General features: G+C 43.6%; 1 protein-coding gene across 2 annotated transcripts; it reads left to right on the top strand.

Moving 5' to 3' along the window:
• The first annotated feature begins 6440 nt into the window (after positions 1 to 6440).
• LOC112234898 (mpv17-like protein) lies at positions 6441 to 8703 on the top strand. Of its 2 annotated transcripts, XM_042320121.1 has the most exons (6): positions 6442 to 6542; positions 7035 to 7201; positions 7471 to 7896; positions 8135 to 8205; positions 8315 to 8344; positions 8460 to 8703. In XM_042320121.1, exons 3-6 carry the CDS (start codon positions 7476 to 7478, stop codon positions 8592 to 8594), a joined length of 657 nt encoding a protein of 218 aa, XP_042176055.1. In that variant the 5' UTR covers positions 6442 to 6542; positions 7035 to 7201; positions 7471 to 7475; the 3' UTR covers positions 8595 to 8703. The 2 variants fall into 2 exon arrangements, with proteins under 2 accessions (XP_042176056.1, XP_042176055.1); XM_042320122.1 differs by lacking the exon at positions 8315 to 8344 and having other exon boundaries at positions 6441 to 6542.
• The last annotated feature ends 3466 nt before the right edge of the window (positions 8704 to 12169 follow it).

Below are 12169 nucleotides of genomic sequence, written 5' to 3' on the forward strand. Positions count from 1 at the left end.
TATTTCACTCCATCATCACACATACTGGTGAAACTGGCTAGGGCATAAACACCGGCATCATCGTAGACCTTATCAATCCATCTTATGATTGTCATAAGATGATGAAATGTTGCTATCTTTTGTCATGAGAAGCGATGACAACCAAACATGTTATTGCAGTTGCATCAAACACTATTGCAAAACAAACCATGCAGTCTGTCTTCAGGTGCTGTGCTCTGATCTGGGTTATCTAGACATTCATTTACCTTTTTGGATTGAGACAGATAGGTAGTTACTGTAGTTAGGCCAATGGATTGCATAGGTAGGTATACAGTAGGTAGATAGATACAGTAGGTACATAGATACAGTAGGTACATAGATACGGTAGGTAGATAGTTTCTTTAAGTCTTTAACATATCGCTTCTTATAAATACATGCAGTTGAATCTATGTCATTTATATCAGTCTGAATATGAGCAAAATTCTCCATTATTTATTGCCGCTGGTTGTTTTTTGTATTGTTTCCAGTCTGTTCAGACATATCATTGGTAGATGACATACTGGTATGGTGTCACTGGCACTGATGGAAAGGAAGGCAGGGCCTCACACATACTGCAACCATGACAATAGAGAGAGCTTAAAAGAACAGAATCACAATTACTAGGTAGATTGTGGTTAACAACATCTGTCTATCTATGTAGACTTGTGTTGTTGAATAATTCCTGGATGGGGTATTGGTTGTTCTATTTGACAGTGTATCAGGATGTTAGGGAAGTTTGTAGGTCTTGGTTAGTAGGGAATGCACTGGAAATATATTGGACAGAGAGATGACAGACATTTAAGACAGTAACCAACACTACATCAGAACTCACCTGTGGAGCAGGACACTGGAATCTCTTACACAGAACAGGAACATGTGAAAGTTGAAGACGTAATGTTGGTGTTTTAAGACTGCTAGTCATTCTCAACATATCATAAGCATCCATATCTTTTGTTTTTATCAAACAGACATATTGTACATTGTAATATTGTTTTTTTTTTATTCATTCATTGTGTAATATATTTATGGAACAAAGCTTTTGTGTTTAACCAAATGGTGGGCGTATGGATGAGAAAAGGGACTTATTGTATACGTAGTAGAATAGAATAGATTCAAGTAGAGTAGTAGGGCGGAGACGGGTGTTGGAGGAATTTCCACTGTCATCCATAGAACTACCCTCTGGAATAACAGACCAAAGTGGATGACTTTTTCCAGCAACTTCCGTTCTTCAGATCTGTCCTATGAAGCACCAAGGAAACCCTGTTTCTACCCAGAATTTCTGTATAGATCATTCTAGAACAGTAACGCTCTAGGCTTCCCTCCGGTTATATCATAATAGTGTTTTTGCGGAAGTCATAAGGGGTCGAATCTTCCAGTGTTGTCTTTTCATTAAGGGACAGACAGGGAGATTTCTAGCCAGTTAGAAGATATGGTTTTAGAGGATACATGCCCCGCCCCCTGTAATCTCCAACAACATTCACCATTCATTCAAGTTTAACAAGTGCAAAACCTTTTTGTTAGTGTATATTGTTTATATTTGAACTCCTCTCAGCCCCAGAACCTCTCTGCCTGACACAGCAGAAGTCTGTACAGAGAAGAAATATCCTGTCCACATACTGTTCTTACAGACACACGACACCTTGACATAGGGACGTTTCGCTGCTCAGTCTAGTTAAACACTACGTATTTGCATGGCGGTGCATTCCATTGATTATAGCATTGGCCGCATAGTCTCCCAGTTGTCTGCTCTTGTAGGAAGAGTATTTATCTCCCTCCACATAAGACTAGGACATTCCCGTTGAAAAGCATGCAGGGTTGAACAACTAAAAGGTTGTTTAAAGAGCAAAGTTACAGTTCCCCATCATTATCTCATGTCAAGCTTGACACAGTGGAGAGCAAAGTTACAGTTCCCCATCATTATCTCATGTCAAGCTTGACACAGTGGAGAGCAAAGTTACAGTTCCCCATCATTATCTCATGCCAAGCTTGACACAGTGGAGAGCAAATTATCTCATGTTACAGTTCCCCCATCATTATCTCATGTCAAGCTTGAAGTGGAGAGCAAAGTTACAGTTCCCCATCATTATCTCATGCCAAGCTTGACATGGAGAGCAAGTTCCCCATCATTATCTCATGGTGGAGAGCAAAGTTACAGTTCCCCACAGTGGAGAGCAAACCAAGATCCCTTTGGATCCTTTTCATGACAGTACTATAGAAACAGTCAGATCTTCAGAACTAGCAGCCTAATGAGGACATGGGATCTTTGAATTAACAATGAGTTCTATTAGTATTTGATTACAGAAAAATGATGACATTTATTTGGTCTTTTTTTCTTCCTCTTCATATGATTTATTTGGCAAAATGTACTTTTTTGTAAGTTACTGTAAATGCTGCACTTTCCATATGCACCAATAGAGGGCAGACTCCGGCAGTATCAGTGGCTGGCATTGGTTCACAGTCAGTCCCATCTCTCTGGAGATGATGCAGATTTTATATGTAAATCTAACTGATTTGTCAAAGATCTGAGCAGATGTTTTAAATGTTATTTGGATGCAAACTGTCACTTTAAAGTTGTGAAAATTAAGATCACTACATTTGAAACTATCTAGGTTTGGTCTTCAGGGGAAGTAGTAGGAAGGTTGGTTTGAGGTTAAAGGTTGAAGGCTGACCCCTGGAATGTGATCAGAGAACTGAAGTGTCTGTGCCTCTGTAGAGACCGGTGCTTTTTCAAAGGTGTTATAATTTTGTTGATTTTCTTTCTTTTATGGCTTCTGTGGAATTTGAACATTTTGGAAATGTGTTGTTTTATTATCATTTTTTTGTTTGATGCTGTAATTATAAAACATATCTGACTGGGGTGAACTTTAATATATGTTGTTGGTTTTGACATTTTGTGTGTTTCAATGTGTTAATTGGTTTGGTGAACACTCAGTTACATGTACACATTTACTGTAATTTAATGTAAGGAGAGACTAACACAACCTTATTTAATACGTTTCACCATTTATCAATAAGTTAACATGACACACATAAAGAAGTGAATACAGTAATACAGTCAAACCACAATAGATCATTTATAAGGTGAAGTATCATTCCCCCTTATTAGTGGCACTGCAGCGAATTTGGGCAGTAGCGGGACCCACTACTCACACTGTTGGGCCCCCATGATATCAGTGAACAGCCAATCATCTTCCAGGGGTGGGGTCAGAACCTGATGTGGATGAGGGGTGTGAACTGGGGCCGGGAAGGATCTGGCCACTCCCTCAAAGGGAATACAACTCTGATTCATATCATCATTCACGAATGAGAAGGTACCATCTTGTTGGGGACAAGACCTCTGAAGGATGTTGGGGTCTGGGAAGTCACAATGGTAGCCTACAGAGGTGGACAGTTGGTTTGGGTTAATATTTAAACAGGTGAACTGCCTATCTGTACCTTGTCTTCCCACAGCACTCTCCAACATACACTGTGAGCTGCCCTGGCCACTAATGAAGTCTCTTATGGCTGTTACTGGATCGATAGAACATCCGTATCCAGATCTGTATTCATACTGCCCTCCATCACAGTCAATCCTCTCCATCTCAGATCTACCGTCACTCCTACTGCTGCTGGTGTGGAGCATCAACTTCTCTATGAAACTTTCGGATTGGTTCAGATACATGATGTCATCAATGTGTGCCTTATCACCTAGGCTCCTCTCATCACCAGGATACCCCCAGATGGTCTCTAGATGGGCCGGAGGGTCCCCATCATTCTGTGGTTCAACCTCTGAGTCCCACAGGCTCAACATGTCCATTCTCTGGCTCTCCACTGTGTCACTGTCTGCCATATTGTTTTGGGACTGGAAGCAAGCAGAGTTGTCTGCGACCGTTGTGACCCCAAAATCACAGGAATCTAGGGACAGAGGGGAGAGTCCGGGAGAGAGGGGTGTTGGGTTGAAAGTTGAGGTATCCAAGTTTAGAGGTAGGGCCCTCTGGTTTTGAGTTGGGGCCGTGATATTTGAATTTGAGTCGTGTCTGAGTTGTGTTTCATATTTCTCTCTAATGCTGTCTATCCAGCTATAAAGGCTCTCCTCTGAAGTGACATCACAACTGAAGGGTTCTGTGTGAAAGTGTTCCTCCTCTTGTTCTAAGACAATGGTTTTCTCTGATGTTATGGATGATCTATAGTCAGTTTGATTTTCTGTTCTGCCCCACTGTTTATGAGTCGTTTGGTATGTTCCTTTACTTGGAGTGTTGCTGTTGGACTGGTCCATTTGGAGATGTTTGGGGTTGAGTCTCCTCCATTGGGCTCCAGGGTCTTTCTGTTCTGTTGCAAGGGCTTCAGTTTCATGTGAACAAAGGGAAAGGTTTGCTTCTGCACTTACAGGAGCTGGAGGGGAGTCTGAGTCAACATGGGGGTTCATTCAGAGGGAGGAGAAAGGACAAAAGGTGAAGATAAGTATAAACATCATAGGAGCCCAGTTTGCTTAATTTATGCATCAAGTCACCTGGATAATTAAAGAGAGAATACCTTCTTTAGAGGTGCTGTTAGATTGGTCAGTGGTTATTGGCTGTCGTGATGGGGAAGGTGTGTCGCTATTCGCTACCTCCGTTGAGAAGAGGACAGACACAAGCTGGTGATTGGCTGCCTCTATCTCTGCAAACTTCCTGTTTGAGAGAAGGGGCAGTATAACATTTCAGTTTAAGGCATCTTATAATGGCACTCACTCTCACCAGAAACACATATGGTACACACACACCTCTGGATCATGTTGTGTAGGAAGCGCCGGTGGTTGACTTGACGTTTGGATGGCCTGTTCTTCCTTGGTCTCTGGAGTGTCCGCATCATGTGGCCTGCTGCTGATGTCACAAAGGTAAAGAGGTCGCGACCCCAGGGAACACCTCGCTCCACCCTGGGTTCAAAGGTCACAGAGTTGGATGGACGCATGGCTGGAAGGAGGAGAAGGGAAGAGAGGAGTAACAGGTCTGGGGTGTTAATCGGGGATGTGGTGAGAGAGAAGGATGAGGTGGGAGGGGTAACAGAGGTATCAATATTAGGAGAGGGGGATAAGGTCAAATATGAGTTTCCCTAAGTCCAAAGACATTTCTTGTGAGCTTCCCACCATATGGGAGCATATACCACTAGAAGTGGCAGTAGATATGACATGTAACAGAACCATTGAAATGTGGGAAACTCGTAGTGTAATCTTGAAGGCCTATCTACAATGTCTAAGTTAGAATTATTCAGTTTCACATTTTCAGTGGAACACCAGAATGCAAAAAAAAAATGTCAACCTGCATTAGACATGATATCTGTTGCCACAATTGTGAAACTACAACAACTTCACTAAGTCTTAAACTGACCTACAGAAACAAAACCCATACAAGTGGGCTGGGCACTCCTGTAACATATTAGGGTATCCCATAATTGTTCAGATATTACATTGGTTTAAAACAATAACCAAAACCCTCTAATAATTGGTCCAGCCGACTATTTTCAGGGAAGATTCTGTCCAAGGTGTAATTGGAATGATGAAATAATGGTCATTTAGCAGACAGAATAACGGTCTATTCAAGAATCAAACCCATAACATTAGGGATGCCAGCATCATGCTCCAACAAGCTGGACCATCAAAACCACTTATTAAACAAAAACTATTCTACAATATAGAACCATACAAAGAAAACTCACCTTGGCACTGCTGTGTCTATCTCTAGCTCTGTAGACTGACTCCCAATCATGTGTCAGAAAGACAGGTTGAGGTACAGATGGAGAGAGAGGTGGGGTTTTGTGGTTGATTGTGTGTCTGTGTGTGTGTGTGTGTGTGTATGTGTCTCAACGAGTCAATGCTGAACGTCACACATCAATCCCCTGCTCTGAGACAGAGCAGCCCGACAAATGAAGAGTGACTGGGGAAGTGAGGGATGAGAGACAGAGACAAGAAAGAGGGCAATTATCTGAGAAGTCAACTGCTTGTAGAAGCGTAGGCACACATCTCCATTGTGAGGAACACTAAAGGCAGCTTGTTAACTACTGAAAGACACAACGCACCAGTTGAGGTACTTAACAAGCTGTTCATTATCACATTTTCTGAGCTCAGAGCTGAGGTGGTTGCTAATGGCACATTGCCCTTGAGGGTCTGCAGAGGTCTGCCCTAGCACTCTATTTTACATATCTATGGCAGCACAGCGAATGAATAGACTATCCTCACCGCATAACTGAATAACGGGTAGTGTGTGTGTGTGTGTTATTTCAAATAGGAAAATCTATAGGCCTCCATCCCAAAGTGGGAGCGGAAATGATTGCCACCATCTTATTCCATGTAAATTGGAAGTTTGGGGTGAACTATTACTTTAAATATATACACTGTGCTTATCATTGTAAATTCAACTTACCACATGTAACCAAAGGAGGGAAGTGTGGTTTCAGGAGTGGCATCTATTTTTAGTGCAGCCACATGCGTGAGACCAGGGTCTACTCTGCCTTTGAGAAACGGCATGTTGGTATAGATTTGCTGACTTATACTGTGGACCATTACTTTGGTAAGTGACATCACCCATAATCCTTTTCCAGCAGTAAAGAGTAGGAGTGTGGATCTTTGTTGTCACTATTGGCAGTTTTGCAGCAAGTAGCCACATACGCATGGCTGTGGCAATGAATGGGAATGTGTTGAGAAACGTAATACCATTCTCCCACCAAAGTCAGTTATAAACACACACGATCTGAGTGCATCAGTCAAATGTCCTGCATTTAATAGGCTAGTACAGTAGGCTACTTTAGAAGCATAGTGGTAGTAGCACTGTAGTAATACTGTATTTAGGTTGATTGGTGGTATTGTACCAGTATGACAACTCTTGCTATTCATCAGATCTGTCTAATTCATGTTCTGAACAAAACACTCTGTATCCCTCTAGCTCTTTTCCTCCATGTATCCATTCACTCTCCCTCTTGCTTACCCCATCTGTGCTTTTCTCACATGCTTTCATTGCACATGAAGGCTACTAGGTAAAGCCTTATCACACTCCCTCTGACAGGACTTTGACCAGCCAAGCAGACCTCTCTGACCTCTGAGAACCTGCCTCTTATTGGCTGAGAATTCCATTGACCCACCCTTCCGTGTCCTCCAGCAGCAAGCACTGTGAATCTTGTGCCTCTGCCACTGCTGTGTTCCAAGCGGTGGATGAGACAGCTAAGTTGTAAGGTAAGTTGTCTCTCTCTTTGCCTAAAGCAAGGAGTCAGAGCTCAATTTGACAAGGCAAAACAACAAGGTTATTTTGTTTAATTTATCTATCATAGCCCACTGGATTTGAGGATTGGGTGGGATGATGTAATGAAATCAAAAGTCCACTTTTATCCAAAATAAAATGATCAGTGAATCTAGCTTGTGATGCTGATAGCCTACGTGTAATATAATTCATTAGTCATAGGGAATGTTTTCTTTCTTATTTGTTTCTCCCCTGAATTCACCAGTAACCATGAGTCGAGCCTGGGCCTTGTTTAAGGCCCACCCCTACATCAGCAATGTGGTCGGATACACAACCCTGTTCGCATCCGCGGACCTCATACAGCAAAGCATGCTTGGAGGGAAACAGAGTGGAGGATTAAACACAGACAAGGGAACACACACCATCCATGACTCAGAGGGGGCCAAGCTTAACATGGAGGGAACCAATATTTCCACTGGTACTAAAAGTGTCACAACATGGGCTGATATTGACTGGTCCCAGACCGCTCGAGTGGCCTTTGTTGGGTTCTGTTTCCATGCCAATTTCAACTACCATTGGCTGAAGGGGCTGGAGAGGATGTTGCCAGGGGGAGGGGCCAAAAAGGTGTCAGGGAAGGTAGTGCTGGATCAACTGGTTGCTGCCCCCGCTACTATCAGTGCCTTCTTCATAGGTGTGTGTGTGTGTGTGTGTGTGTGTGTGTGTGTGTGTGTGTGTGTGTGTGTGTGTGTGTGTGTGTGTGTGTGTGTGTGTGTGTGTGTGTGTGTGTGTGTGTGTGTGTGTGTGCTGAGTGTGTGGCTGAGGAGTAAGTTTCACACATCCCCAAGTGCTACACGTGTGTGTTGGTGTGATATAACTTCCAATGTGTAAGGCTTAAACATTGTTTTATAATATGAGTTACTCTTTTTAAGGTCTTAGTGTATTAGAAAACAAAGAGGACCCATTGGAAAACTGGAGGGAGAAATTCTGGACTTCATACAAGGTAAGGATGCAGAGCATGAATTAGTTGCTGAAGGAAGAGAGGAAAGTCTAGGTCACCACAACCACATGAATGGTCTCTCTGTCTCCCTCTCTTTTGTTGGGTATGACAGACTGGAGTGGTGTACTGGTCAACAATGCAGGTAGAAACAATAACACATTATATGCATACACACACACACACACACACACACACACACACACACACACACTGATTCTCTCTCTCTCTCCATCTCTCTCTCTCTCTCTCTCTCTCAGGCATTGAATTTCTCCCTGGTTCCCCCAGTTGCTCGTACAGTGTTTGTGGGTGGCATCACGCTGGTGTGGACAGTATTCCTGTGCCATTTCAGACAGCAGAAAGATGATACACAAACCAAACCCCCCTCTCACTGATATGGATGTTATTGGATGAGCTGTGTGATGACAAAATTGTGACAACTATTTCATTGAATAGCTTTTATGTGCTGCACGCTTATAACTTGATTAAAGTAGTTATTTTAAAGAATGTGTTTTTCATCTTTGCATGATGGCAGGCAGCCTAGCAGTTAAGAGCGTTGGGCCACTAACTGGACGCTGGTGCGTGCGAATCCCCGATTCGCTGGTGCTGGTGCGAATCAGCTGGTGCTGGTGCGAAAACTGGACGCTGGTGCGTGCGAATCCCCGATTCGCTGGTGCTGGTCGCTGGTGCGAATCCCCGAGCCTACGAGGTGATATATCTGTTGATATGCCCTTGAGCAAGGAACTTAACCCTAATTGCTCCTGTAAGTCGCTCTGGATAAGAGCATCTGCTAAATGAAAGCAAATATGTATATATATATATATATATATATATATATATATATATATATATATACTGCTCAAAAAAATTAAGGGAACACTTAAACAACACAATGTAACTCCAAGTCAATCACACTTTTGTGAAATCAAACTGTCCACTTAGGAAGCAACACTGATTGACAATAAATTTCACATGCTGTTGTGCAAATGGAATAGACAACAAGTGGAAATTATAGGCAATTAGCAAGACACCCCCAATAAAGGAGTGGTTCTGCAGGTGGTGACCACAGACCACTTCTCAGTTCCAATGCTTCCTGGCTGATGTTTTGGTCACTTTTGAATGCTGGCGGTGCTTTCACTCTAGTGGTAGCATGAGACGGAGTCTACAACCCACACAAGTGGCTCAGGTAGTGCAGCTCATCCAGGATGGCACATCAATGCGAGCTGTGGCAAGAAGGTTTGCTGTGTCTGTCAGCGTAGTGTCCAGAGCATGGAGGCGCTACCAGGAGACAGGCCAGTACATCAGGAGACGTGGAGGAGGCCGTAGGAGGGCAACAACCCAGCAGCAGGACCGCTACCTCCGCCTTTGTGCAAGGAGGAGCAGGAGGAGCACTGCCAGAGCCCTGCAAAATGACCTCCAGCAGGCCACAAATGTGCATGTGTCTGCTCAAACGGTCAGAAACAGACTCCATGAGGGTGGTATGAGGGCCCGACGTCCACAGGTGGGGGTTGTGCTTACAGCCCAACACAGAGAACACCAAGATTGGCAAATTCGCCACTGGCGCCCTGTGCTCTTCACAGATGAAAGCAGGTTCACACTGAGCACATGTGACAGACGTGACAGAGTCTGGAGATGCCATGGAGAACGTTCTGCTGCCTGCAACATCCTCCAGCATGACCGGTTTGGCGGTGGGTCAGTCATGGTGTGGGGTGGTATTTCTTTGGGGGCCGCAGCAGCCCTCCATGTGCTCGCCAGAGGTAGCCTGACTGCCATTAGGTACCGAGATGAGATCCTCAGACCTTTTGTGAGACCATATGCTGGTGCGGTTGGCCCTGGGTTCCTCCTAATACAAGTCTATGCTAGACCTCATGTGGCTGGAGTGTGTCAGCAGTTCCTGCAAGAGGAAGGCATTGATGCTATGGACTGGCCCGCCCGTTCCCCAGACCTGAATCCAATTGAGTACATCTGGGACATCATGTCTCGCTCCATCCACCAACGCCACGTTGCACCACAGACTGTCCAGGAGTTGTCCACCTCATCAGGAGCATGCCCAGGTGTTGTAGGGAGGTCATACAGGCACGTGGAGGCCACACACACTACTGAGCCTCATTTTGACTTGTTTTAAGGACATTACATCAAAGTTGGATCAGCCTGTAGTGTGGTTTTCCACTTTAATTTTGAGTGTGACTCCAAATCCAGACCTCCATGGGTTGATAAATTTGATTTCCATTGATAATTTTTATGTGATTTTGTTGTCAGCACATTCAACTATGTAAAGAAAAAAGTATTTTATAAAAATATTTCATTCATTCAGATCTAGGATGTTTTATTTTGGTGTTCCTTTTATTTTTTTGAGCAGTGTATATATATATACAGTGGGGAGAACAAGTATTTGTTACACTGACGATTTTGCAGGTTTTCCTACTTACAAAGCATGTAGAGGTCTGTAATTTTTATCATAGGTACACTTCAACTGAGAGAGACGGAATCTAAAACAAAAATCCAGAAAATCACATTGTATGATTTTTAAGTAATTAATTAGCATTTTATTGCATGACATAAGTATTTGATACATCAGAAAAGCAGAACTTAATATTTGGTACAGAAACTTTTGTTTGCAATTACAGAGATCATACATTTCCTGTAGTTCTTGACCAGGTTTGCACACACTTCAGCAGGGATTTTGGCCCACTCCTCCATACAGACCTTCTCCAGATCCTTCAGGTTTCGGGACTGTCACTGGGCAATAGTGACTTTCAGCTCCCTCCAAAGATTTTCTATTGGGTTCAGGTCTGGATACTGGCTTGGTCTCTCCAGGACCTTGAGATGCTTCTTACGGAGCCACTCCTTAGTTGCCCTGGCTGTGTGTTTCGGGTCATTGTCATGCTGGAAGACCCAGCCACGACCCATCTTCAATGCTCTTACTGAGGGAAGGAGGTTGTTGGCCAAGATCTTGCGATACATGGCCCCATCCATCCTCCCCTCAATACGGTGCAGTCGTCCTGTCCCCTTTGCAGAAAAACATCCCCAAAGAATGATGTTTCTACCTCCATGCTTCACAGTTGGGATGGTGTTCTTGGGGTTGTACTCATCCTTCTTCTTCCTCCAAACACGGCGAGTGGAGGTTAGACCAAAAAGCTCTATTTTTATCTCATCAGACCACATGACCTTCTCCCATTCCTCCTCTGGATCATCCAGATGGTCATTGGCAAACTTCAGACGGGCCTGGACATGCGCTGGCTTGAGCAGGGGGACCTTGCGTATACTGCAGGATTTTAATCCATGACAGCGTAGTGTGTTACTAATGGTTTTCTTTGAGACTGTGGTCCCAGCTCCCTTCAGGTCATTGACCAGGTCCTGCCATGTAGTTCTGGGCTGATCCCTCATCTTCCTCATGATCATTGATGCCCCACGAGGTGAGATCTTGCATGGAGCCCCAGACCGAGGGTGATTGACCATAATCTTGAACTTCTTTCATTTTCTAATAATTGCGCCAACAGTTGTTGCCTTCTCACCAAGCTGCTTGCCTATTGTCCTGTAGCCCATCCCAGCCTTGTGCAGGTCTACAATTTTATCACACAGCTCTCTGGTCTTGGCCATTGTGGAGAGGTTGGAGTCTGTTTGGGTGAGTGTGTGGACAGGTGTCTTTTATACAGGTAACGAGTTCAAACAGGTGCAGTTAATACAGGTAATGAGTGGAGAACAGGGGGGCTTCTTAAAGAAAAACTAACAGGTCTGTGAGAGCTGGAATTCTTACTGGTTGGTAGGTGATCAAATACTTATGTCATGCAATAAAATGCTAATTAATTACTTTAAAATTATACAATGTTATTTTCTGGATTTTGTTTTAGATTCTGTCTCTCACAGTTGAAGTGTACCTGTGATAAACATTACAGACCTCTACATGCTTTGTAAGTAGGAAAACCTTAAAAATCGGCAGTGTATCAAATACTTGTTCTCCCCACTGTAT

The sequence above is a fragment of the Oncorhynchus tshawytscha genome, linkage group LG03 (genome assembly GCF_018296145.1).
Source record: "Oncorhynchus tshawytscha isolate Ot180627B linkage group LG03, Otsh_v2.0, whole genome shotgun sequence".
Classification (NCBI taxonomy): domain Eukaryota; kingdom Metazoa; phylum Chordata; class Actinopteri; order Salmoniformes; family Salmonidae; genus Oncorhynchus; species Oncorhynchus tshawytscha.